The sequence below is a fragment of the Primulina eburnea genome, chromosome 4, assembly GCF_022965805.1.
Source record: "Primulina eburnea isolate SZY01 chromosome 4, ASM2296580v1, whole genome shotgun sequence".
NCBI lineage: Eukaryota > Viridiplantae > Streptophyta > Magnoliopsida > Lamiales > Gesneriaceae > Primulina > Primulina eburnea.
In genome coordinates this window covers 5,313,224-5,340,187 of record NC_133104.1, presented here as the reverse complement: position 1 = coordinate 5,340,187, position 26,964 = coordinate 5,313,224, and the positions used below count along the sequence as shown (strand labels likewise).

At 32.2% G+C, this 26,964-nt stretch overlaps 2 protein-coding genes across 2 annotated transcripts; both read left to right on the top strand.

Moving 5' to 3' along the window:
• The first annotated feature begins 9,508 nt into the window (after positions 1 to 9,508).
• LOC140830012 (nuclear transcription factor Y subunit B-5-like) lies at positions 9,509 to 9,916 on the top strand. The gene has a single exon (XM_073193292.1). The coding sequence runs from the start codon at positions 9,509 to 9,511 to the stop codon at positions 9,914 to 9,916; it is 408 nt and encodes a 135-aa protein (XP_073049393.1).
• A 9,366-nt stretch (positions 9,917 to 19,282) lies between these two features.
• LOC140830752 (cullin-1) lies at positions 19,283 to 26,611 on the top strand. Its single transcript, XM_073194222.1, has 20 exons — positions 19,283 to 19,529; positions 20,302 to 20,496; positions 20,594 to 20,693; positions 21,416 to 21,601; positions 21,893 to 21,940; positions 22,022 to 22,225; positions 22,433 to 22,510; positions 22,644 to 22,733; positions 22,819 to 22,899; positions 23,019 to 23,081; positions 24,169 to 24,204; positions 24,278 to 24,364; positions 24,460 to 24,609; positions 24,700 to 24,755; positions 24,844 to 24,964; positions 25,056 to 25,217; positions 25,306 to 25,449; positions 25,545 to 25,763; positions 25,948 to 26,115; positions 26,205 to 26,611. Exons 2-20 carry the CDS (start codon positions 20,357 to 20,359, stop codon positions 26,304 to 26,306), a joined length of 2,235 nt encoding a protein of 744 aa, XP_073050323.1. The 5' UTR covers positions 19,283 to 19,529; positions 20,302 to 20,356; the 3' UTR covers positions 26,307 to 26,611.
• Positions 26,612 to 26,964: the final 353 nt, after the last annotated feature.

The following is a 26,964-nucleotide window of genomic DNA, read 5'->3' as shown; positions in this document are numbered from 1 at the left end:
TATCAACTAGCAATAGTTTCAATTTCCTTGTTCGTAGAAAATGAATCTGGTTTTTCTCCACAAAAAAAAAAAAAAAAAGAAAGAAAGAAAATGAATCTGTGAAGTAACAAACATGAAACATAATATCAAATAATAATAATCATGGAATACGTCTGCAGAAAAAAGAAAGTATTAACTGCAAGAGTTCGAGTTGCCTGTCATGGCAGCACATATCTTATCAATATGTGTTCACTATGCAAAAAGTATTAAACAGAAGCACTCGTATATATGATTTTAATTCCCAAAACTTAATATAAGGAGGGTTCATATTACCAACTCAGATGTCCCCAGACGAATTCCTGATTTGCTTCGGGTGAAAATGGAGATTGGCTGAAGTTAATGCAACCACAACTAGGAGCTTCTGAATCTGGAAAGCTACACAACCGTGTCTAGACTCAGTAACTGGACATACCACAAGATATGCTCGCTTCAAAAACCGAAATCCGGATCATCGTGTGAACTTGAATCCTTACCTTTCCACCTCTTTTATGCGCTTAGATATCCATCTGGTAGAGCTTCCAAAAGCTCTGGCTGTTGGAAGATAAGTTCTCGAGCGATTCTTTGAGGAGTCGCAACAATCCACTCCTCGATCTAGACTAGAAAGAACAGGAGTTTTGTGAACACTAGTCATGTAGCTTTAATCTATGGTTCACTGGTTCTTTATTAGATTCTTTGGTGATCGAAGACATTGTTCTCAAAGTAAAGGAAAACTCGAGGCAAGATCAAGTCAATCAGTGTGGGAGTAGATTCTAAGCTGTTGCTAGGACTGCTTTGGATGAGATGGTGGACAACTTATTCTGGCATAAATTCATGTAAAATCATGTCTGAGTTCTGCCTAAGGGTTTTGGCGTCTCGTCTCGTCTCTTCTCGTCTCGTCTTCCGGACAGCATGAAACTTATTTTTCTTGGTAGAAAAACTGGGAACCTTGATTTCAACTATTGGTCCAGTAAATTTTGAGTATGTTAAGAACTTCATGATTTGCAACACAACTGGAACTGTAAATATTTAAGATATTGGTAAAAAAACTTGAACCCTCTAATTTCCAAGTATTTTGGTATTATTTTCCAAATGACATGTTTTGTTTGTGGTTGATATGTATTTCATGGGTTGGCTTTACCATACTTATTATTTATTGTTTTCTACACATTAGAAGCTAGAGGGTGATGGAAGTTTGGGTTTATTGACCTTAATTGTGCTATCATTACTAACTTGTTAAACATTTTAATCTGACTTTAGTTGTGATAAGAAGATAAGTTGGTGGGTATTACTTAATAAATGATTTAGCTGTTGAGATATTTATAACTATTGAACAAACCAATACAAAAATTGCATTATTGGTATTGTATGTTTGTCTCTTTACGATTTTGATAATTTATATTGTCAAATTTCATTCTTAGTATGTTATACTTGTACTATTGGCAATTTTAGTCATTTTTTCTGATATGACGATGCTGGGACATCATTTTGTCGTTAGAGTGTTTGCTGTCAATCAATATTCCAAAAAAATAAAAAAACTTAAATTGCAAAAATAAAATAAAAAAGAGTAGGTCTCTTGTGAGACGGTCTCATGAATCTTTATATGTGAAACAGGTCAACTCTACCGATATTCACAATAAAAAGTAATACTCTTAGCATAAAAAGTTATATCTTTTCATGGATGACCCAAATAAGATATCGGTCTTACAAAATACGACATGTAAGACCGTCTCACACAAGTTTTTGATAATAAAAAAATATATATGACCAAGACTCAAACTACCAAAATCGCAAAAAAAAATTAAACATACATTACCAAAAATACTTTTCTCTTGATTTTATATGCATGGTAAAATGACTAGGTGGGTTTATATGGATTAATTATCGATATTCACGATTCTTACAATACCATATCTAAAACATATTTCCCAAACATCCATTCCTATAATACCCTTGTTTTTATATAGAAAATATGTATAACATTTGAAGGAAAAACATTTTCCAATTAAATTATATTTTATACAAAAACTTAGGATACATAAAAATTATACTCATGCTTTATACTTTTAATGTAAATATATGCAAGAAATGAGTTATCTTTTAATATATTATTAATAATATTTATAATAGAAACAAAAGACGGTGTCATGAATTTGTTTTTTCGTTTTTTATTTTATCATTTCAAATTGCAGTTTAATCTCTTATTAATTTTTATAATTATGATATAATCTCATTTAAATATAATAATTTCAAATCAGAGTATGATCTTTAATTACTTTTTAAATTATGATATTATTCATATATATATATATATATATATATATATATATATATATATATATATATATATATATATATATATATATATATATATATATAATGATTATGATACGTCGACAGTAAGTGGATGTATTGTGTGTTTGTGTAGTTTGTTTGATAATTAGTTTGGTATATATATATATATATATATTTGTGTAGTTTGTTTGATAATTAGTTTGGTATATATATATATATATATATACACACAATACATCCACTTACTGTCGACGTATCATAATCATTAAACTTATGCCAAACAAGTAAGAAAAAACACCAATTATTAGGTCATAATAAACTATTTTTATCGAGACCGGGATTGTAGCCCAATGGTCTCACCTCTGTCGGATTAGTCGGTTCTTCGGGTTCGATCCCCTCACCGCGTGAGTTGTAATAAAAAAAATAAATTATTTTTATCATAACATAAATCGGGCAAAGTGTGTGCACATCGGGACCAATCAGTCATCTAGATCAGATTCGGTCTCACAATAAATTATATCTTTCATTACGCCAAATTCATACTCTTGTTAATTATCGCTACACCGTCGTCTTGTATTTTTTGTTTAATCATTTTAGCTAAAATTACGTAAATAAATTATTAATATCATTATTAATTTTTATAATGTCAGTGACAAATTCATTTATATATATGTCACGAAAGATTTGTGGAACCATTGATTATAAAAAAAAAAAAAACAATGATACATGATTATAATTGATTAAAAAAATTAAAAATATTACGTCTTAGTACATATAAGACTAAAATTAACATTTTTCTCATTATTTTTGTGTGTATTACAAGATTTATATAATATAATATAGTACGTCGCGATATATCTTTACAACGTAAATGGATTGGTCAAATTGTCCTAGTTCCACATTCCAAGATTCAAATTCAAATCAAGAATCTCGTGATGTTTTATATTTGATTATTTAGTTTAAAGTGTCCACACCATCTTTATTATATATAAGAATTGAAGTGTGAATTTTGGTGTGGAAGAAACTTCAATAAAATTACATTTTACACATAAATTTAACTTATGTAAAATCATATTTTGTATTAACATTTTCATTTACATGTGTATTTCTATACTGTATTATTAAATGTAAGTTCTTTAGAGTAATTAAATAAATTTTATCATATAATGAAATAATAGTTAAAGTGTATAAAAATTAAATATATTTAAAATGATATTTTATGTGCACGCGTTTTTTAAAAAAAAAAAACTAAAAATAGCCACGTAAATTGTATTATATAAAATTTGGTTTTAATCATTCAAAATCTGGTAGAGTAGGTCTCTTGTGAGACGACCTCACGAATCTTTATTTGTGAGACATGTCAACCCTAATGATATTCACAATAAAAAGTAATATTCTTAGCATAAAAAATAATATTTTTCATGGATGACTCAAAAAGATATCCGTCTCACAAAATACGACACATGAGACCGTCTCACACGAGTTTTTGCCAATATGATACTGGTGGAATAACTCGATTTCTATTCAATTTAAATCCCATTTCACGGAAATTAATATCAACATTATACAATACAATATCATGTCATGTCAGGGATATTCAACATCGTATCGATGACTATTACGAGAGACAAAGGACTTCAAATGTAAAACAAACTAATATATTGCATTGAGAGCTTAAACTATAATTTCTTTTTCTAAAAAATTAAACTATAATTTAGGACGGTCGATTTTTCGGTTAATAATAAATTAGAAGTTGGCAAGGAATCAGACAAAAGAACAACCTTGGAATACCTAAAAATAGGCCGGAATTAAGGGTTGGGTTTTAACTAAAAATTATATATATGGAACTAATGTCTTTTATTATGGCACGACATTTGTAATTATTCACTTGCATCTTTTTATTAATAAAATAAAGTGGTGATACCATCTCACGAATCTTAATCTGTAAGACGGGTCAATCCTACCCATATTCACAATAAAAACTAATACTCTTAGCATAAAAAGTAATATCTTTTCATAGATAACCCAAATAAGAGATCTGTCTCACAAATACGACCCGTGAGACCGTCTCACACAAATTTTTGCCAATAAAAAAAATACTCATTAAGAAACAAAATCTATTGTCTTAAATTTTTTTGATTTGATTTGGTTGAACGTCACAATTATCCACACATGGGTAGGTACATGAAGCGAGATAGAACCAAAAACAATGTAATTTTTTTAAATTATTTATTGAAATTTTATATAATATATTATTTAAATAAGTTATAAAAATTTGTCGAGAAATAACGTTGGTTTGTCCGAGTGTCTTGGAACATGCAATTAAGTTTCATAAAACGACATAAACATGAATGAAAACAACATCTCTTATTTCATAGTATAATGGGATTTTTAGGGTTCATCGGGAAGAATATTCATTCAGATTCGAATCTTATTTATTGTAATTAGGAAAAAATGCATTTATTATTACATCATTGGGTGGGTGAAACTTTATAATTTTTTTAATTGCTTCTCTAATGTTTAAGTATGTTTGTTTGTAATTTATAATATGGACACTGATTATAAGATTCTGAATCTTAACCATTTGTCAAGTTTTATAAATTCGTGTATTTTTATATTGATACTTGTTACAAAAAAAATTTTGTTGGGTTATCCATGTATGAAAGAGAGTAGTACTGATATGAATGATCTCTTGAGAAGTTTTCGTGCGTCAAGGCCCCGATGTTGTGCCTTTTGATCTGGTTGACTAAATGCGCAGTAAAAGAATGATGTCATATCCTAACGAATAATATTATCTATGTTGGGGACATTAGCGACGGTAGGAAAATGGTAAGATCGATCTCTAAAGGGTATGAGACAGCATCGCCAGATAGACATGCACCTCATCTGACTCATGGGCCTCAGAGCACGACCTATTAGCACTCAAGTATGTGCACTTCGCGTTGTCACATGTATAAGGAAATAAAGTCGCCCCTTGTCTAACAGCTATAGTTTTTGGCTTAGTGGTCCAAACAGTCAGTATCAGAGCAAAGTCATGAGTTCAGTCTCTCAATAAACATTTTTCTATAAAAACATCTTGGAGAAATATTAGGTTAAACGTGTATGAGTGAGAGTATTATCAAGATATGTGACTAGATGGGCTACAAAATAGTGACGTCAGATCTTAAGAGTAATTCTATCTCTGTTGGGGACATGACCGATGGTATAAAAATGATAATATTGATATTTAAGGTATAAGAAACAATATCAGCATATAAGTATGCACCTCGATTGGCTCATGAACATAACAACTTGACCAATTAACATTCAAGTATGTGCACTCTGTGTTGACACAAGTATAACAAAATAAAGTTGTGTATTAGTTAACACCTATATCATTTGACTTAGTGACAAATGTTTGATCCTAACAGTCTTGATTTGGAAGAACGGAGACGAGTATACTTAAATTTTAATATTAGAATCCAGATGTATTAGATCGAGAATTAATCATTTTGGAGTTTATATTAGTGAACCGTCTAAATACTACTTTTCTATCTAGAAAATTGTTGTTTCCCAACTATCATCATTTTTACTAATTACGCCAACTTAGAAATTTTGGAAATCGAACACGTGATTTAAATTTGATATAAAATTAAAATTTGAACAATTTTTCTACTATTTTACCAGACTTATAATTAGTGATAATGATAAAATTTAAATATTTTAATTGATATGTCTTAACAATTAAGAGCAATTGAATATTGCACAACATGAATATTAAAAAATTAATTTTTTTGTTATTTATTTATTTTTTGATACAAAAGTCTTTTGATTCGAGTGAACAAATTCTCTACTTTCTCGACCCACTCTACTCTAATTAACAAGTGTTAATTAAAAAATTATAATTTTAAAGCGATCTTTTTATTGCATTAATTACCATATATATCCATTTTTTAAATATATGTACGTAGTTAAGTATCATTATTTAACTTAACCACATTTAGAACATAAAAAATATATCTGAAAAATAAACGTACCAAAGTTACCGATCATGATAATAATCAAGAAATTTTCAAAATCAATATGAGACACATCAACTCAATCTATACTTAAAGTGAAAATTATTAATTGTAATATAAAAATTAATACATTTTCATGAATAGAGTCGAAAATATATTTCACAAAATTAATACGTTAGATAATCTGATCGCATTTATTATACATTAATTGTCAGAGCCCACTTGCTAAGTTATTGAAGATGACTAGCTACCTCACCAAACCCAATTAGTTAAATGGTGGAATCGTTTCAGAAAACCACAACGAGCTATTTAATTACTTTCATAAATTTTGATCATCGCAATTAGCTATTTAATTAAGCTCATAAATTATAATTGTTTACGTTGACATTGATCCTGCAAAAGCATGCATCTCAAGTAACACACATCAACTATTTAAACAAAATTCATGACCGTCAACGGGAGGTTTGGCAGACTTCTACCGATTTATATATAAAACCTCGGTCTATATGCACACATTTTTTGCCATGTGGATGGATTAACCGTTAGTTGTCTCACACCGGTTGAATAAAATATCCGAGAATTGAATATATGGATTTGAACAATCTTTCTTTTGAGCTAGTTTTGGGGGTTGAGTTGGGTTCGAGTCTCGAGTCCTATGTATAAACATGATCCATCATAAAAACCTATTTTTGAAGATTTTAATGTCCCACATCGATCTAAGAAAATCCAACAAAACTCATTGGAGAATCCCCGAAGATCGATCCATTAATATGCATTTAGTACGTATACTATGTATTGGAGTGTGTCTTATTGCCCTGTCAGCTTCCATGGTCGGACTCACCTTAATGATAAATTGCTTCTTATGCCTAACCAAGAAACTTTAATATTTTTTATATAATATTATATGTGGATTTTAATTAAAAGGTTGATCTTCTCATTGATTGCATTTTTCAGTGCTTAATTAAAAGATTATTGTTGCGAAATAGAAATTTGAATTACTTCACAAGTTTCTTTCTCAATATACAAACGAGATTTTTTGCAATTTTGGTTATTTATGTAATAAAATTTCATTCCTAAATCTTAATCATGTATATTCTTATTTTTGACCGGTTTTAAGTCATCTTTTTTATTCGAAAATATTGATGTGACACTACACAAATCAACGTCACATTGGTGTCGCATCAGCGTTACATCGAGAAAAACGACTAAAACTGTCAAAAATAGGAAGATGATATACTAGAACTGAAATTTGACGATTTAAATGACCAGATAGCAAATAGACAAACTTACATAACGAAAAAATGCAAATTTTTAAATTTAAATTGGATAATAATATAAATATAATATATATTAATGAGATTTTCTCAATTATACTACAATTTGATTGTGTTTATGGTCCGCCCAACCCACTTTTGAAGTGATCTTAGCGAAGCTTGGTTAATTCAACAAATTTACAGATTGAATCTTGTCCTAGATATGGTTTGGTTCGAAGAATGGGATGACGAATGATGTATAATAAATAGATGATAATCAAATAAAAATAACACAATGATTTATAACTCTAATCATATACAGAACTTGAGTCAGTATAAATGAATATGTCTAATCAATTAATATATTATATTTGCACCAAACGATACTTTAATCTAATTATTTGGCATTTACAAAACCAAATTTTAGTTGAATCGAGATCATAAAACCAAGCAATAATTAACAAATAACATGTTTTTTTTTCATTAACAATAGACCGAAGTATGATATTCGTAAATAGATAATCTATTTTCTTGAAGTGAAATGAATTATATACACTATCATGATTGAATGGAAATATAATTTTCGTACTAAATTTATTTTTCAAGATTAATTTTTCCTTATTGATATGATCTTAAATCTAATTATGCTTTTGTCTTTCTAGATAATGAGATAATTATGCTAAGATTTTTTGTCATGTGGTATCTTTGTTTAAATAGAATTTGTTTATAATAAAACTCTTATTTTCCATACTTTCTTTGTTAATAAACTTTGCTGTAAATAAAGAAGGTGATTTACGCAGAAACATATACATACTCTTGCACCTTTGCATGTCATAAACTTTAAAGAAAACAATCTATAAGGTTGCTGCTGATCGAAGAAGTGCTGATTTCACGTGTTATCATGATTGTTGGAGACATCTGCAGAAAACAACTGTGAAGGAGCTGGATGAAGATATGTGTTTGTTGTTCCAGTTTTGACATCGTGTTTTGCTTCCTTATATACTGTTTTAATGTGTTTTTTTTAAGAAGCATTTGGTTTAGTGTTAGTTTTTGTGTAAATTCGTTGATTTTCTAGTGATTATTTTTGCCTGAGGCATACTTGCGCAAATTTTATTATCTATCATATTATTTATTTAAAGTCAGTTTGTGTCACAAACTTATATATTCTGATACATGTTGTAAAATTTCACATAACACTTAATTCTGATAAACACAAATTTACGGTCACATACGATCCTACTCATTTTACTGTCAAACAAAATATACTTCATATCTTACCATTATTAACAAAACAATCGAACCTTTTAATGACAGATTCATGAAAGAGATTTTGGGCAGTTTTGACTAATTCATTCAAGCACGGTCCGCCCGAAAACATTTTTTTCTTATATTTTTTATACATAAAATTTTGTCTTATTTTCCGGTAGTCCGAGATTTCATTTGTTAATATTAGCTCAACCATTATTTAAAAAATTCTAGTCAGATAAAAATAAAAACGTGACTCAACCCCTACATATAAGCCTTGATAGCATCAACTTGTAAACGACAAATTTACAATATATAGATGAGATACGACATTTTTGTCTTCATACACAGAGTACACACCTATATATTATATATATGAGTGGGTCTCATGTGAGACCGTCTCACGGATACTAATCTGTGATACGGGTCAACCCGACTCATATTTACAATAAAAAGTAATACTCTTAGCATAAAAAATTATACTTTTTCATGGATAATCCAAATAAGATATCCGTCTCACGAATTCGACCCGTGAGACCGTCTCACTCAAGTTTTTGCCTATATATATATAGGTGTGTGTGTGTGAATTATTAACATAAATTATTAATATAATCTATAGTTTGACCAACACCTATATTCATGTCATCATCCTCAAAAAACAACCTAAACTTCTCCGAACCAAATCCCCTTTTCTCTCTGAGAATGGTAGATAATTCTGAAGCAAGCCCTTCAAATGACCTCAAAGAGCCAGAACGACTGCTTCCAATAGCCAACGTCGGTAGAATCATGAAAAATATTCTCCCGACGAATGCGAAGATCTCGAAAGAAGCTAAAGAAACTATGCAAGAGTGCGTGTCTGAGTTCATTGGATTTGTCACGAGTGAAGCCTCGGAAAAGTGCCGAACGGAGAGGCGAAAGACGGTGAACGGCGACGATATCTGCTGCGCTCTGGAGACGCTAGGGTTCGATGATTATGCAGGACCTTTGAAAAGGTATTTGAATAGATATAGAGAGATTGAAGGGGATAAAGTTAATCAAAGCAAGGCTAGTGGTACTGAAGATCAAATGGAGGAGAATTTTTTCTTGTATACGAGTAATAAACCCTCGTAGGGATCAAGTTGAAAAATTAAAGATACTTTTCTTGAAGGTGAAATTAATTTTAATTTGTGGGGTTTTATTGATTTTGTGTAAGGTATGTTAATTGTCTCACATCGGTTGGATAAATAACCTTTGAATGGTATATATTGGCTTGGACAATCCTCCCCCTTGAGCTAGCTTTTGAGGTTGAGTTAGGTCCAAGTTCCAATCTTAACATGGTATCAGATCTCGGGTTCCACCGTTATGTGTTGGACTGCCTATAATTAGGTCACCCGTTCTGCCCATAATTGGCTTATTTGTAAACTCCACGCTCCAGATGTTCATTCTTGGGCGTGAGAGGGGTGTGTTAATTGTCTCACATCGGTTGGATAAATAACCTTTGAGTGATATATATTGGCTTGGACAATCCTCCTCCCTTGAGCTAGCTTTTGAGGTTGAGTTAGGTCCAAGTTCCAATCTTAACAAGATTATCATTTAATGTTTTTTTTATTTTTTTTTCTAGAAAAAAGTATTTTTATTAATATTGTCTTCTCATATATAAATTAAGTTGGTCGCTGATTTGGTTCTTAAATCTTTCTTTGTTATACATAAACGTGCAGCAAATCAACAAATTAATCAATCAGGCTGGATCGGAGATGAGCAGATTCTGCCCTTTTTAATTATCTTGGCATTTTTTCTCGATTTATTTATAATTTCAATGTTTCGAATGTCAGTATATATATAGGTCTTGTTGCAATTATACATTGGTATTTTTCACACATTTAATTCGATTTTCGCCAGAGTTCTCAATTTCAGTTAGATATGTTGACAGTTTCCAACGTCATGCCGTCGCTTTGGTAAAAATCAGACTAATTGTACAAAAAACTTATTGCATTAATAGCAACTTCTGACTTATTAGATCAATTTACTTACAAGGCAAAAACTTGTGTGAGACGATCTCACATGTCGTATTTTGTGAGACAGATCTCTTATTTGGGTCATCCATGAAAAAATATTACTTTTTATGTTAAAAGTATTGCTTTTTATTGTGAATATCAGTAGGGTTGACACGTCTCACAGAGAAAGATTTGTAAAACTGTCTCACAAAAGACCTACTCTCCTTACAAATACACACAACTTAGATGAAACATAAAGTTACGTTTTATATTTCTCCTTGAATTTTGATAGTGTGTGTATGTGTGTGTGTACATATATATATATAATTTACAAAAATGAGAAATGAAATTAATTTTTGTGCTTAATTTATATATATATACCAAAGTGCACCATTATTTTTGCAATATTTCAAAAGTTGATTATTATTATTAGTGATAAAGGTGTGGGAGAAATTGAAAGTGATGGTCTATTTGTTGACTTTGATTCACAAATTACAACGTTCCAGACACTAGCTACTCGTTCTATCCAAATTTTTTTAATAAAAAAATTAACACATTTTTTAATAAATTATAATTTATCTTTTTAATTATTTTTTTTATAAAAAGAGTCTAGCTTTTACAAAATTGCAAATGACATTGAAAGGTTTCAATAAATTATTGTCCTTTTAATTTTATTTATTCGTAGAATAAAGACAAGTATTAAATCACCACTCAAAGTCCCAAAAGCTCAAAGAACACTACAACTCAATATATATATATATATATATATATATATATATATATATATATATATATATATATATATATATATATATATATATTGAGTTAGTACTTGAATTGTTATTAGACTCAAAATATTTGAGTTGTTTTATATAACACCTTTAAATGAAAACCAACAAGCTTTCAATCTTAGAATTGATATGAAGATCATGTCAATGATCCAATTCAGGAATTGCAAGGTAATAAGATTATCGAAAAGAGAATTTTTGAGAATTAACAAGTGTTCCGAGAGAACGGAACATGATATTTGGGTTGTTCACTTATTCTATGGGACGATTTGAAATAAGACAATTAATATTATACAGTTTTAATATGTTGCACATTCACAATACATACTTATGTTAGTTCCGATGAGGTGACACATACATGTTGGACATGATAAAACATATCAAAATTATAAATTCAATAAATAATGTCATCTCATCAATACTCACGTAAATATACAGATTAGGTGTGCAATATATCAAAATTCCACGTCAGCAAAGGATTATGAGATTTCTTCTGGCGTTATAGGCCCATATTTTCTGTATTCGAAGTTTAATGTGGCCGTATCTCATCGGCCCACTTCAACAAAATATCCTCAACAGGGATCGAAGAATTAAAAAAAGAATCCCCAAATTGAATATAATCAATTATAAAATCTCTACGCAATAAATTCGACAACGACACGACTCCATATATCTTGTGACAGTTTATAAGTTTTTTTTCAATTTATTTTTAGAATTTATAAACTAAGCAATACTTGATAAAATTAAAATAAATGTAAATAAATACCGTCTTCCAATTTGGGTATTAATGAAAAAAAAAAACTTGTGTGAGACGGTCTCACGGGTCGTATTTTGTGATACGGATATCTTATTTAGCTCATCTATGAAAAAATATTATTTTTTATGCTAAGGGCATTACTTTTTATTGTGAATATCGGTAAGATTGACTCGTCTCACAGATAAAGATTCGTGATACCGTCTCACAAGAGACCTACTCATTATGAAATGAGTAAACCTGGGATCACATTTTGTTAATATTTGGTTTTCATTCACCAACTTAGATTTATTTTGTTCTGACATTTTTTTTGTCAAAAGTCGGCAACTCCTTCAAATATTGTTTATTTAACATCGATATTTTTCTGCATAATTCATATAACAAGAATAAACTCGTGTTTGTGTTTGGAGGTGATGATTTAAATTAAAAGTATTAGAAAATCTGGTAAATTCAAACTAGCATTTTACTTTATTATCATTTAAAAAAATCCAGAAACTTAAAAAAAATTTGGAGAAAATTATAATATAATATAATATAATAAAATAGCTGGATCAAATACTTAGCAAAATCAATTTGGACCAATTAATTCAAAACAATTACCGAAAATAAAAAATAATCAAAGTCTAAAGTTGTGTTTAATACAAATATTTTAGAAAATACGAAGAGAAAACCGATCAAAGATGCTCAAATATATTATTATTTAATTAAATAAGATTGAAAAATAATAATTGAATAATAATATTATTGTTGTGAAAAAGTAAAAATTTATGGTAAAAAGTAAAAATCTCAAACTCTCAAAATTTACCAAACTACACACTTTATAATATTTTTCTCTCTACTCAATTGTGATTTTCGTCACAAATGAGAGATCTATTTATAGAGTTTCATTACACATAATCCAAAAAATAAAATACATCATTACCTACATCATCACACACAAATTTCTAACTTTACAACTCTTATTTTCAACATTCAAATATTCAACTATTACTTTTTCAATATTCAAATATATTATTTTCAACACTCCCCCTTGTGATGATGATCATGATACGATGATGTCTTCATTACGTGTTTTGTACTGCCTCGTTAAAAACCTTACTTGGAAAAACCTATTGGGATAAAAACCATAGCAAGGGAAAAAGAGTGCAGTCACGTAAACTCCCCCTGATGTTGACATGAACAATTCTTCACAAATTTCGTAGATTGCGCATCCCAATATTATATATGTGCTTTCTGAATATTGACGTAGGAAGTGCCTTTGTGAAGAGATCTGATGAGTTTTCACTTGATTGAATGTGACGAACATCAATACATTTATTCTTCTCAAGCTCCTTGGTGAATGCGAAGAACTTAGGAGGAATATGTTTAGTTCTGTCGCTTTTTATGTATCCTTCTTTCATTTGAGCAACACATGCAGCATTATCTTCATATAGTATCACAGGCTTCTCATCGAATGATAATCCGCATGAGATTTGGATATGTTGGGTCATTGATTTTAACCACACACATTCACAACTTGCTTCATGTAGTGCAATAATCTCGGCATGATTTGATGAAGTTGTTACGAGCGTTTGTTTCTGTGAACGCCAAGATATTGCAGTGCCTACACGAGTAAATACATATCCAGTTTGGGAACGTGCCTTGTGTGGATCAGATAAGTATCCAGCATCGGCATAACCAATTATACTTGGATTAGCAGCTTTTGAATACAAAAGTCCCAAGTCTGTCGTTCCTCGTAGATAACGGAATATATATTTAATTCCGTTCCAGTGTCTCGTTGTTGGATATGTGCTAAATCTTGCCAACAGATTCACGGCAAAAGATATATCAGGCCTTATACAATTTGTAAGGTACATAAGGGCACCGATGGCACTTAGATATGGTACTTCTGGACCAAGAATATCTTCATCATCTTCACATGCACGGAATGGATCTTTTTCTATGTTTAATGATCTAACAACCATTGGAGTACTTAAAGGATTTGCTTTATCCATATTAAAACGTTTAAGGATCTTTTCTGTATAATTTGTCTGGTGAACAAACATTCCACATTCTTTTTGTTCAATTTGTAAACCCAGACAATACTTGGTTTTTCCAAGATCCTTCATTTCAAATTCTTCCTTCAAGTATGACACAACTTCTTGAATTTCCTTATTCGTTCCAATGACGTTTAAATCATCAACATATACAGCAATAATTACGCATCCGGATGTTGTTTTCTTAATGAAAACACAAGGGCATATTGAATTATTTACATATCCCTTTTTCATCAAGTGATCACTTAATCGATTATACCACATTCGACCTGATTGCTTTAACCCATATAATGATCTTTGTAATTTCACAGAATAACATTCCCTGGGTTTTGAACTTTGTGCTTCAGGCATCTTAAATCCTTCAGGGATTTTCATATATATATATTACTATCAAGTGATCCATATAAGTAAGCTGTAACAACATCCATAAGACGCATTTCTAAATTTTCAGACACCGCCAAGCTAATCAAATACCGAAACGTAATTGCATCTATAACAGAAGAATACGTTTCTTTATAATCAATTCCAGGCCTTTGAGAAAAACCTTGTGCAACAAGTCGAGCTTTATATCTTACTATTTCATTTTTCTCATTTCGCTTTCGAATAAAAACCCATTTGTATCCAACAGGTTTTACACCTTCAGGTGTAAGGACTATAGGTCCAAAAACATTACGTTTATTTAGCGAATCTAATTCAACCTGGATGACATCTTTCCATTTTATCCAATCCTGCCGATTTTTACATTCACCAAAAGATTTTGGTTCATGATGTTCGTAATCATTTATGATGTCGATTGCCACATTATAAGAAAATATATCATCAATTTCATCTATATCTTTTCGGTTCCATATTTTTCCAGTATTAATGTAATTGATACAGATTTCATGATTCTCGTCAGTTTGTGGTTCTGACAGAATATTTTCATCATCATGTGTTTCTTCAGGAACATCATTCTCTATTTTGTGATCATCATGTGTTTCTTCAGAAACATCATTCTTTATTTTGTGATCATCGTGTTTCTCTATGAATTTTCTTTTTCGAGGATTTTTATCCTTGGAACCGATTGACCTTCCACGCTTCAGGCGTTTAATGACATCATGAGTATCTTTCATTTGTTTCTTTGGAATTTTAATTCGAGCAGGGGCATTTTTAGCATGTATATATGATTTAGTTACCCCTTTTGTGTCTGCAAATGCATCTGGTATTTGATTTGGTATTCTTTGCAAGTGTACAATTTGTTGTACATTTTTTTCACATTGTTTTGTTCTTGGATCCAGATGTAACAATGATGATATATATCATGTAATTTTCTTTTCGGTATGTATCTGTTCTCCCCCTAACATTGGAAAGATTTCCTCATTAAAATGACAATCAGCAAAACGTGCTGTGAACACGTCGCCTGTCTGAGATTCAAGATATCGAATGATTGATGGACTATCATAACCGATATAAATCCCAACCTTTCTTTGAGGTCCCATTTTCCTTTGAGGTCCCATTTTCTTTCGTTGTGGTGGTGCAAAAGGCACATACACCATACATCCAAAAATTCTCAGATGAGAAATGTCTGGTTCTTTACCAAATGCAAGCTCTAATGGGGAGTATTTATGATATGCACTTGGTCTGATGCGAATTAATGAAGCAGCATGTAAAATTGCATGTCCCCATATAGAAATAGGGAGCTTTGTTTTCATAATCATTGGTCTAGCAATCATTTGCAGACGTTTAATCAATGATTCAGCCAATCCATTCTGTGTATGTACATGAGCAACAAGATGCTCAACAATGATTCCCATAGACATACAATAATCATTGAAAGTCTGGGAAGTAAATTCACCAGCATTATCAAGTCTAATTTTCTTGATTGTATAATCCGGAAACTGATTCCTCAATTTTATTATTTGAGCAAGTAATCTGCAAATGCAACATTTCGAGTTGACAATAAACATACATGTAACCATCTGCTGAAGGCATCAATCAATACCATAAAGTATCTGAATGGTCCACATGGTGGATGGATTGGTCCACAAATATCACCCTGAATACGTTCAAGAAACATTGGTGATTCAGTTTGGATTTTGACTGTGATGGTCTTATAATAAGTTTTCCAAGAAAACATGCTTTACATTGAAACTTATTATTCTGAAAGATCTTCTGGTCTTTCAGTGGATGACCATGTGTATTTTCTATAATTCTTCGCATCATTGTTGAACCGGGATGTCCCAATCGATCATGCCAATTGGTTAATATCGAATAATTATCAACTACCATGTTTGATTCAATGAGACTTATATGTGTATAATGCAATCCAGTAGGGAGCATTGGTAGTTTTTCAATCACATATTTCTTTCCTTATTTATATGTGATAAGACACATATATTTCTCATTCCCTTCATTCATTGTTTGAGTATCAAACCCATGGGAATATATATCATTAAAACTCAACAAATTTCTTTTCGATTGTGGTGAATATAAAGCATCATTGATCAAAAATTTTATACCATTAGGTAACAAAAATTGTGCTTTACCACATCCTTTAATCAAGTCTACAGGACCTGATATTGTATTCACCGTTGTTTTTGTTGGTTTTAGTTCCAAGAAATATCTTTTATCTCGGAGGATAGTGTGCGTTGTACCACTATCGGGTATGCAAACTTTAGTTTTGCTCATAGCATTTTCCATATTTGAACTTCAAAAAAATATGCAATGAAATAAATTACTGGCAATATATATTTAAATATAACACATATCATAATTATACAATAAAACATTATTCTATGAATACATGAAAAATAAATTATTGTACATTTATATTCTACCATTATATTGTTCATTTTCAAAGAAATCATTGAGAAAATCTGTAGCATCAAAATTGTTCATTTCTATCCCACCAACATGTTGATCATTTCCAGAGAAATCATTCATAAAATCACCAGTATCAAAATGAGTTGAATCACTCAAACGGTCACTGCGTTCAGTGAAGTTGGTCTCCTTTTCTTTCCCCTTTAATGATTCTTTATAAAGTTTACAAAGGTGCTCAGGGGCTCGACAAACTTTGGACTAATGTCCTGGAGTACCACATCTGTAACAAGAACTTTCATATCTTTTTGAGTGATTCTCATTAACACTTGTATTCTCATGATGCCTTTTCAGTGGATGGTTTGGGACGCTCTTTTGAGATGAGTTATAAAAATAACTATCTCTATTATTTTCAAAACCACGGCCGCGTCCACGACCACGACCAATTCCACGTCCACGTCCACGTCCACTTCCACGACCTCGACCTCGACCAAAACCTTGTCTTTGAAATTGATTTTGGTTTCCAGGTTTAAATTCATTTTTACTTACAGCATTTGCTTCTGGAAATCCTGTTGATCCTGTGGGTCGGGACTGATGATTTCTCATTAATAGCTCGTTGTTCTTTTCCGCCACAAGAAGACAGACGATGAGTTCAGAATATCTCGCAAATCCACGTACTCTATATTATTGCTGTAGAGTAATATTTGATGCATGAAACGTGGAAAATGTTTTCTCAAGCATCTCAAATTCTGTGACCTCATGTCCACAAAATTTTAATTGCGAGATTATTCTATACATCGCAGAATTGTAATCACTGACTTTTTTAAAGTCTTGGAATCTCAATGTATTCCATTCATCTCGGGCGGTCGGAAGTATAACTTCTCTTATATGTTCGAATCTTTCTTTTAATCCCTTCCACAAAGCCATGGAATTTTTTTCAGTCAGATATTCACATTTCAATCCATCGTCGAGATGTCGACGCAAAAATATCATGGCTCTTGCCTTTTCTTGTGACGTGCATATGTCATTTTCTTTAATGGTCTCGCTTAGACCCAATGACTCAAGATGCATTTCTACATCTAGAGTCCATGGCATATAATTCTTTCTCGTGATGTCGAGCGCAACAAATTCGAGCTTTGTTAAATTTGACATGGTGGTACTAAAAAAATTACGATAGCATTTTATTAGTTAATAAATATTGCAATACAAAGTAACGGATAAACAACAAGTACAAGTATTTGTAGAAATAAAGAAAACGCACGGAGGATATTCTCCGATAAATACAAAACTCGTGAGTATGATAACCAAAATAATTAAAAATATCCTTGAGAAAGCCATCTTCTTTTTTCTTCGAAAATTTTAATGAAGAATAATTTTTAGAGAAGAAGAGAAAGTTGGAGTGATTGAAAGAGTTTGTGAGATCATATTTATAGGGCAAAAACTATCCGTTTTGTTACCGTTTATGACCGTTGGTGTACAAAAAAATAATGTATGTATTTGTATAATTTTATGGTAATAATTAGACATGTTTAAATAATTATGTATATCATATCACATTATTATAATGAAGTGCCATAATTTATTTTGTTTAAAAATCTTACATGCTTTTATACTTGTCGTATCCCTTACCGGGAGTGTGGGATGTCGTCTTAACATCCTCCCAGGATTTATAACAAGCTTTTGAAAAAATTATTTTTATTATTAATAATAACATTATATTATATTAAATATATACACAATAAATAAATAACAGTAAAATAAATATTATTACTTTTGTTACCTTTTTCTTCTGTTTAGAGCTTGGAAAAGGATAGGAGACTTCTAGAGCTTCGTGCTGATAACGTGTTGTGAAAAAGTAAAAATTTATGGTAAAAAGTAAAAATCTCAAACTCTCAAAATTTACCAAACTACACACTTTATAATATTTTTCTCTCTACTCAATTGTGATTTTCGTCACAAATGAGAGATCTATTTATAAAATTTCATTACACATAATCCAAAAAATAAAATACATCATTACCTACATCATTACACACAAATTTCTAACTTTACGACTATTATTTTCAACATTCAAATATTCAACTATTACTTTTTCAATATTCAAATATATTATTTTCAACAATTATAATCTTTATGAAAGGGAGGCCGCCCAGATAATAGAGGGAAAAAAGGGCGAATAAAAATTAAAAAAAAAAAGATTCACAATTCTCCCAAATTTCTCTCCTCAGGTAGGCGCATGCATACACCGGCGATATTGTTGCGCTGTGTGTGATTATTGTGTGTGCTAGTCTTTCTGCTGCGCCTGAATTCGCTGTCGGTGTGCTCCGTCGGCGACGAATTTCCGGTTTTTGTTTCGTAGGTGATCGTGATTTCGAGGTAATTTATTAACAATTTTTGTTTGAAATTGATTGTTGGATTGGGATTATATGGAATTTTACGAGGTTATTTGTTTCTGCTGATTGTTAGGGTTTTATTTGTTCAAATTATTATTTGTTGGTTGAGGTAGGGTTGTGTTGGGTCGTTGATGATGATATTCTTAGCCTATGTCAAATTTCTAGGCTATAGTAGAGCCTTTTTCTTATCATTGTTTTACTTGTGATGTCGCGAATGATTTCAATTCTGACATATGGAACACTTGTTTGGGAAATATTTCAGCGTATTTTATCACACTTTCTTGTGAAATTCTTTTTTTTTTTTAAAATAAATTATTAGTCTCATTGTTGAGCAGTGTGAATATGCGATTGCCCAGTATGGTAATATGTTGTGATCGGAAATATAGTTGATTTCATGTTGAGGTTCTGGAGATACTTTAACAAATAATGTTGTTAGTTTTGTCTCTTCATGTTTTGCATCAATGATTCTACTCTCTGTTTCATGATTTTAGTGCAATGCCAAGCCGTTCTCTGATTGTTTGGTTTATTTGTTCTAAGTGCATTTATTATGCCTAGGTTTTTTATTGAAGGCATTTTTGCTGAAATTAGTTGCTGTTTTATTATATCTGATCAGATTCAATCATTTCAACGAGGATCGATTTTCATCGTGTTTTACCATTTGCAATTTTCTGTTTGTTCTTCTCCCAAGTACTGAATTTTTATGATCACAGATGGTGTCTTTCCGCTGATTTATTTTTTCATTTATGTCCTAGCAGGCTTTGGACTAGAACTACTTGTCGGCTTAGTGTTAATCTTGAGTTATTATCGAAGATGACTATGAACCAGCGGAATACCATTGATTTAGAACAAGGATGGGACTTTATGCAAAAAGGGATTACTAAATTGAAAAATATTCTTGAAGGGTTACCCGAGCCGCAATTCAGCTCAGAGGACTACATGATGCTCTACACGTTGTACTTCAGTACTTACTATAATTAAACTTTAATTTTTAGACTATTACTAACTTGTCAAGTGTTCATAATATTCTTTTTTAATTACCTTGAACAGGACAATTTATAACATGTGTACTCAGAAACCTCCGCATGACTATTCTCAGCAATTGTATGACAAGTACAGGGAGTCTTTTGAAGAGTATATTACATCAACGGTAAGGATGAATTTAGATCGTGATGAGGAACTTTATTACAAGCATTTAGATGGAAGTGTTAATTCATGTTTTGGGTACTGATTATGAAATATTGTGATTTACTTGAGTCATTCCGGATGGTTTCTTTTCCCTTAGTGAATTAAGCTTGAATCTATGCATTTGCAGAATGATCTCCAATTTCAATTAATGTAGACAGTGGAAACGAATTGTTCTAGGGAATTAAATGTCAGTACCTCTTATAGGCCTCTATCCAGATCAGACCTTCTGGGTGGAATTGTCCCAAACATTGTGTCTTGGCAGATAGTGAGAGTAAGGAAAATACTTTCCCTTCTCCTATTGTATCTTACTTTTTAGCTCCACAGGAAGAGCGAAGCAAGGAATTGGTTTTTGGTCTTTGTTCAGCCCGTGGACTACGTCCGCAGTCACTGAGAACTTAGGTTTGCTTCGGCATTATGTGACAAACATTTTAGAATTTAACCTAAATAGACATTTTGGCTAGTGGTATAGCATACCGTAAACACGTCTGGAGTACGAGGTCGATTTTCTCTATTCTGACATGTGCTAAATTTCAAGCTTTGAGGGCATTTACCTTGAAAATGAACTTCAAGCGCAATTAACCATGATCCATGTTACCATGGCTTGATAAATCCTTCTAGAATATATTTTGCATTTATTTGACTGTGTCCTTGCTTTAGCATTGGCTTTTTTTTTTGCCTTTCTAGGTATTGCCTTCTTTGAGAGAGAAGCACGATGAATTCATGTTGAGGGAACTTGTGAATAGGTGGTTAAATCATAAAATTATGGTGCGATGGCTTTCACGATTCTTTTACTACCTTGACCGGTACTTCATAGCAAGAAGGTCACTCCCGGCTCTTAAAGAAGTGGGCCTGACATGCTTCCGTGACCTGGTAACTTTTGGCTTCAATCTTGTTTTATCATCTCTTGATTTTCTTATCTGTAAATGTGACTCTTGAAAAAACTTTGAGCTGATTTTTTCACATGTTCTAGTTTTCTATTCATTTCCCTCAGCTTTGTTTCATCCTTTGTTATGTGACTCTTTTGCTTTAAGTGAAAAAAAACTTTGAGCTGATTTTTCTACGTTCTAGTTTTCTTTCATTTCTCCAGGGCTTTGTTTCATCCTTTTGTTTTACCATTTTCTCTTAGTTTTTGGTTATTTGGAACTGGTCTTATGGTTTCAGGTGTACCAAGAGGTAAATGGGAAAGTAAGAGATGCTGTTATATCTCTGGTATGTTTGTGTTTTGTTGAATACGTTATTAATATCGATCTACATGTTATTTTGAGGTTTATATGCAATTCTTTTTGCCAGATTGATCAAGAACGGGAAGGAGAGCAAATTGATCGTGCTTTATTAAAGAATGTATTAGATATTTTTGTAGAAATTGGAATGGGACAGATGGATCAATATGAAAATGATTTTGAAGCAGCAATGCTGAATTCCACTGCAGCTTACTATTCTCGGAAGGCTTCCAATTGGATCTTAGATGATTCATGTCCAGACTATATGTTGAAAGTACAATTTCCTTTTGATTCAGAATTCTTTAGTCCTTTTGACTTCAACGAAAAAATATGTGGAAAAAATACACGCGTTGCATTCATTATCAAAATGTTCTCAAACTAGTTGGGATTTGCTAAGAAAAAAGTTTACCTTATTGGGAAACGAGGTGTCCCTAACCAAATTGCTTTTAAATTTAGTTGCTTATAGTTGTTTGAAATGCAGGCGGAGGAGTGTCTGAAACGAGAGAAGGATAGAGTTTCTCATTACCTTCATTCGAGTAGTGAGACAAAGTTGCTTGAGGTGTGTTCTTGCTCTTAACTAATCAGTTTTTCGAAGTGGGTGTATGAATGACGTGTTTCATTCCAATCATGGTGTTTCTGATTCATTTTAGTAAGATCTATTCTGACACATTTGAACCTAATTCTCTTGGTAGAAAGTACAACATGAGCTATTGTCTGTGTATGCCACCCAACTGCTGGAGAAGGAGCACTCAGGTTGTCATGCGTTGCTGAGGGATGACAAGGTACTTGCAATACGATGTCCTTGCTATTTTGAATGTTATATTTTTTGCCATTCTTTGATGCTAATCCTAGCATTTAATCCATTAGGTGGTGGATTTGTCTAGGATGTATAGACTCTTCTCAAAAATACCTCGAGGCTTAGACCCTGTTGCTAATATATTTAAGCAGGTGAGGAGTGAGTAAATATTGAGTTTTTCTCGTGGAAAGTATTTTAATCTGTAATTCCATGCTACCCATATATTTACCGAGTTATTTTTAGTTTAACGAATAATATTTCCCAACCTCAGCATGTTACTGCTGAAGGCACAGCTTTGGTTAAACAAGCAGAAGATGCTGCAAGCAACAAGAAGGTTTGTTCTTTGGGTCTTTTAACTGAGTGCTTGTTTTATTTAATTAATTTATAGAATGTAAGTTTTTTGTTACGGAACGGTGTTTATGTGTTGCTAAAGGCTTGAAGTTTTTAATCTTCTGTACTGTGGTATGATAAAATATATTTGATGGATATGAAAAGTTAATTGAACAAATGGATCGTTCTCGTTGATTTATTGTTTTATGTGTCTACTAACATTATGGGAAGTGGAGTGCTATATAAAAGTGATTTTATTCAATATCATGGCTCCAGACTTGGGAGTGAATTGTAATGGTGTCTGTCCTCTAGTGGCTGTATGAATCATATTGTCATACATTTAGTTGTATCGTCTTTAATTTCTGAGCAATATTTGTGTTTGCCTGCATAATTATGGGTTTGATTCAGTATTCAGGAAGAGAAGCAGCATCTGTTGCAAAAGAAATGGAAAATAACAAAGCTGTGTTTATTCTTAATGAATAGTTCAAAGTGGGATGATTTCTCGCTGAGTAATATAGAAGCATGTTTTTTCTCAAGTTCTTGTGTCAAATTTTCAAGACAATTTTCGATCTGTTTCTTATTCTCATTTATTTCAAAACTGACCATAGAATATTCAGGCTTATTAGGTTACGAGTGTCATTAGAGAACAAATGCGTGAAAAGTCTTGGAGGATATGTCTAAAATCTATTATTTGGTTTAGAATGATCCATGTATTCTTGCACCGGGAAACCAATGTGGATTTTTTTGGTGTTCCTTCTGTTTGGTTACTCATTCATGTATCTCCTAAACTAGGCAAAAACTTGTGTGAGACGGTCTCACGGGTATTATTTGTGAGACGGATCTTTTATTTGGGTCGCCCATGAAAAAGTATCACTTTTTATGCTAAGAGTATTACTTTTTATTGTGAATATGGGTAGGATTGACCCGTCTCACAGATTATGATCTGTTATATGGTCTCACATGAGACTCACTCCCTAAACTATGCTGTTGGTTTACTTTCAAATACTATGTTGCAATAATAGTTGAAGACGCCGTTGTAACTTTCAAATACTATGTTGATAGTTGAAAATTTGTCTAACCTTTTGTTACAGGCAGAAAAGAAAGATGTCGTTGGATTACAGGAACAGGTAAATATTTCTGAATTCTCGTGGTTTTTCATCATCGATGAAATAATGAAAGTAACCTATGTTTGGAACTCAGGTTTTTGTCAGAAAAGTAATCGAGCTCCACGATAAATTCATGGCATATGTGAATGACTGTTTTCTGAATCACACTCTTTTCCACAAGGTTAGAATTTATAGCTGATTCATGACTTATTTTATCATGCTTTTGAAGGGCTCTAGACAGTTATATGTTTTCCCATTTTTGTCCATCCATTCTAGGCTCTTAAAGAGGCCTTCGAGGTTTTCTGCAATAAGGGTGTTACTGGAAGTTCCAGTGCAGAACTCCTTGCCACATTCTGTGACAACATCCTTAAAAAGGGAGGGAGTGAAAAATTGAGCGATGAAGCTATTGAAGATACATTGGAGAAGGTGCATATCATGTATATCATGCTTTAAGTTTAACAACTGTTTTATTGAAGTATGTTGAAAGCTGTGATTGAGGCTCTAAATATTCTGCAGGTGGTAAAATTACTTGCTTATATCAGCGATAAGGATTTATTTGCTGAATTCTATCGGTGAGTTCCCCAGCTAGGCAGTTGCTTGGTGTGTTTACTGTGCTTTATAACGATTTACCTTTTATTTTTCGTATGCTGCTGCAAACAGGAAAAAGCTTGCTCGGCGGCTGTTATTTGATAAAAGTGCTAATGACGAGCATGAAAGAAGTATCCTGACAAAATTGAAACAACAATGTGGTGGGCAATTTACCTCAAAAATGGAGGGGATGGTGAGCTGGCACATTAATTAGTCTTATATTGTGAATCAGGATTCATTTATCAGGACATTGCATAAGTTTCCCTTCTTTGGAACTAAACTAGGTCACGGATTTGACACTAGCTAGGGAAAATCAAGCCAGCTTTGAGGAATATCTTAGCAACAATTCAAATGCCAGTCCAGGGATAGACCTAACAGTAACCGTCCTAACGACTGGTTTTTGGCCAAGTTACAAGTCCTTTGATCTTAACCTTCCGGCTGAGATGGTACGATTGTGTTGAATGATTTCGTGTTTGTCTTGAAACTTATCTTGTTGCTGACTTCTTTTAATCATCAAATTGACTTTTGTGCTAGGTTAAGTGCGTTGAAGTGTTTAGGGAGTTCTACCAGACAAAAACAAAGCATAGAAAACTTACGTGGATATATTCTTTGGGTACTTGTAACATAAATGGCAAATTCGAACCAAAAACGATAGAGCTTATTGTGACGACATACCAGGTAACTTGGCAACACAGCGATACCTTGTTTATGCACGAGTCGTTGTTTCTGTAACTGATAATGATAGTGACTAGACCTGCAATTCCTTATTCCAGGCTGCTGCCTTGCTGTTGTTCAATGCTTCGGATAAATTGAGTTATCAGGAAATCATGACTCAGTTAAACCTATCGGATGATGATGTTGTTAGGCTCCTTCATTCACTTTCATGTGCTAAGTATAAGATTCTGAACAAGGAGCCAAACACCAAAACTGTTTCTCCCACTGACCTTTTCGAGTTTAACTCAAAATTCACGGACAAAATGAGAAGAATCAAGGTACGCTTCTCTACTTACTCCTGTTTTAGGAAAGAGATTACCGACCAAATGAGAAGAAAAGGCTGGAAAACGTAATTATCAACTGTAAAAGGTGTGGGGGCGTGGAGGGGTTAGAATAAGATGTTAGATCAATCAAAGTATTATTTGTACATGAATCTGTTGCTAACTTGCAATGTGAACTCAGATACCTCTCCCTCCAGTGGATGAGAAGAAGAAGGTAGTTGAAGATGTTGACAAAGACAGACGGTATGCAATTGATGCCTCAATCGTGCGAATCATGAAGAGTCGGAAAGTCTTAGGATATCAACAGTTGGTAATGGAGTGTGTCGAGCAATTAGGCCGTATGTTCAAGGTATCATTGACTGTTTGAATGTTTTCTATTTTGTTTGATATTTATTATACATAAGATAACATATAGATCTTTAACTTTGCACTCTGCAGCCTGACGTCAAAGCAATTAAGAAGAGAATTGAAGATTTAATCACTCGTGACTATCTGGAAAGAGACAAGGATAATCCTAACTTGTTCAAGTACTTGGCATGATTCTAGCCGGCTGTTGTTCAAATATTTATTTCTATTGCTGCAAGAGGATGCAAAAATCGTGAATGCCTCAGGCCTGTCAAGCTCGAACTATGACATAGGCCTCATATTATGGCAACTTTTGCGATGATTTATTGAATGCAGGGGCTTGAGAATTCTTCTTCATTTTACCCTAGATCAGGTGAGGACTTTCTCCTCGAAACGTTCCTTACTGATAAAGATGTGTTATTGATAGTTCTGAGTGTATATGTCACTTGTGCGAATACATACTGGCTTTTTTCGTGAGTAAATGTAATGATTTAGTAAAATCAATCTCAAATCTGCAGTTGAGTGCTCCTTCCTGCTTTCGTGTTGTCTTAGGACACAGCATCTATTGATGGTTTATGCTATATAATATTATTGTTCATGTTTTATGACTTCTGATATTAAATGCTCAATCTTCCTCAAGCTTACATCTTCTTAATCGAATTTTAAGCCAAAATATTTGATATCCCGTTCCATTCTGGAATTTTTGGTTATACTTCCTAAGAAAAGGTGTTTTACTACCTTCCTTTTATTGGGTTCAACTCTTCAACATTCTTGTAATCTTGAAGGTATTTGAGATTTGTAAGCTAATGAAGTGTTAAATTTGATTCATGGGTCCCTCTTATGATGCGCCTTA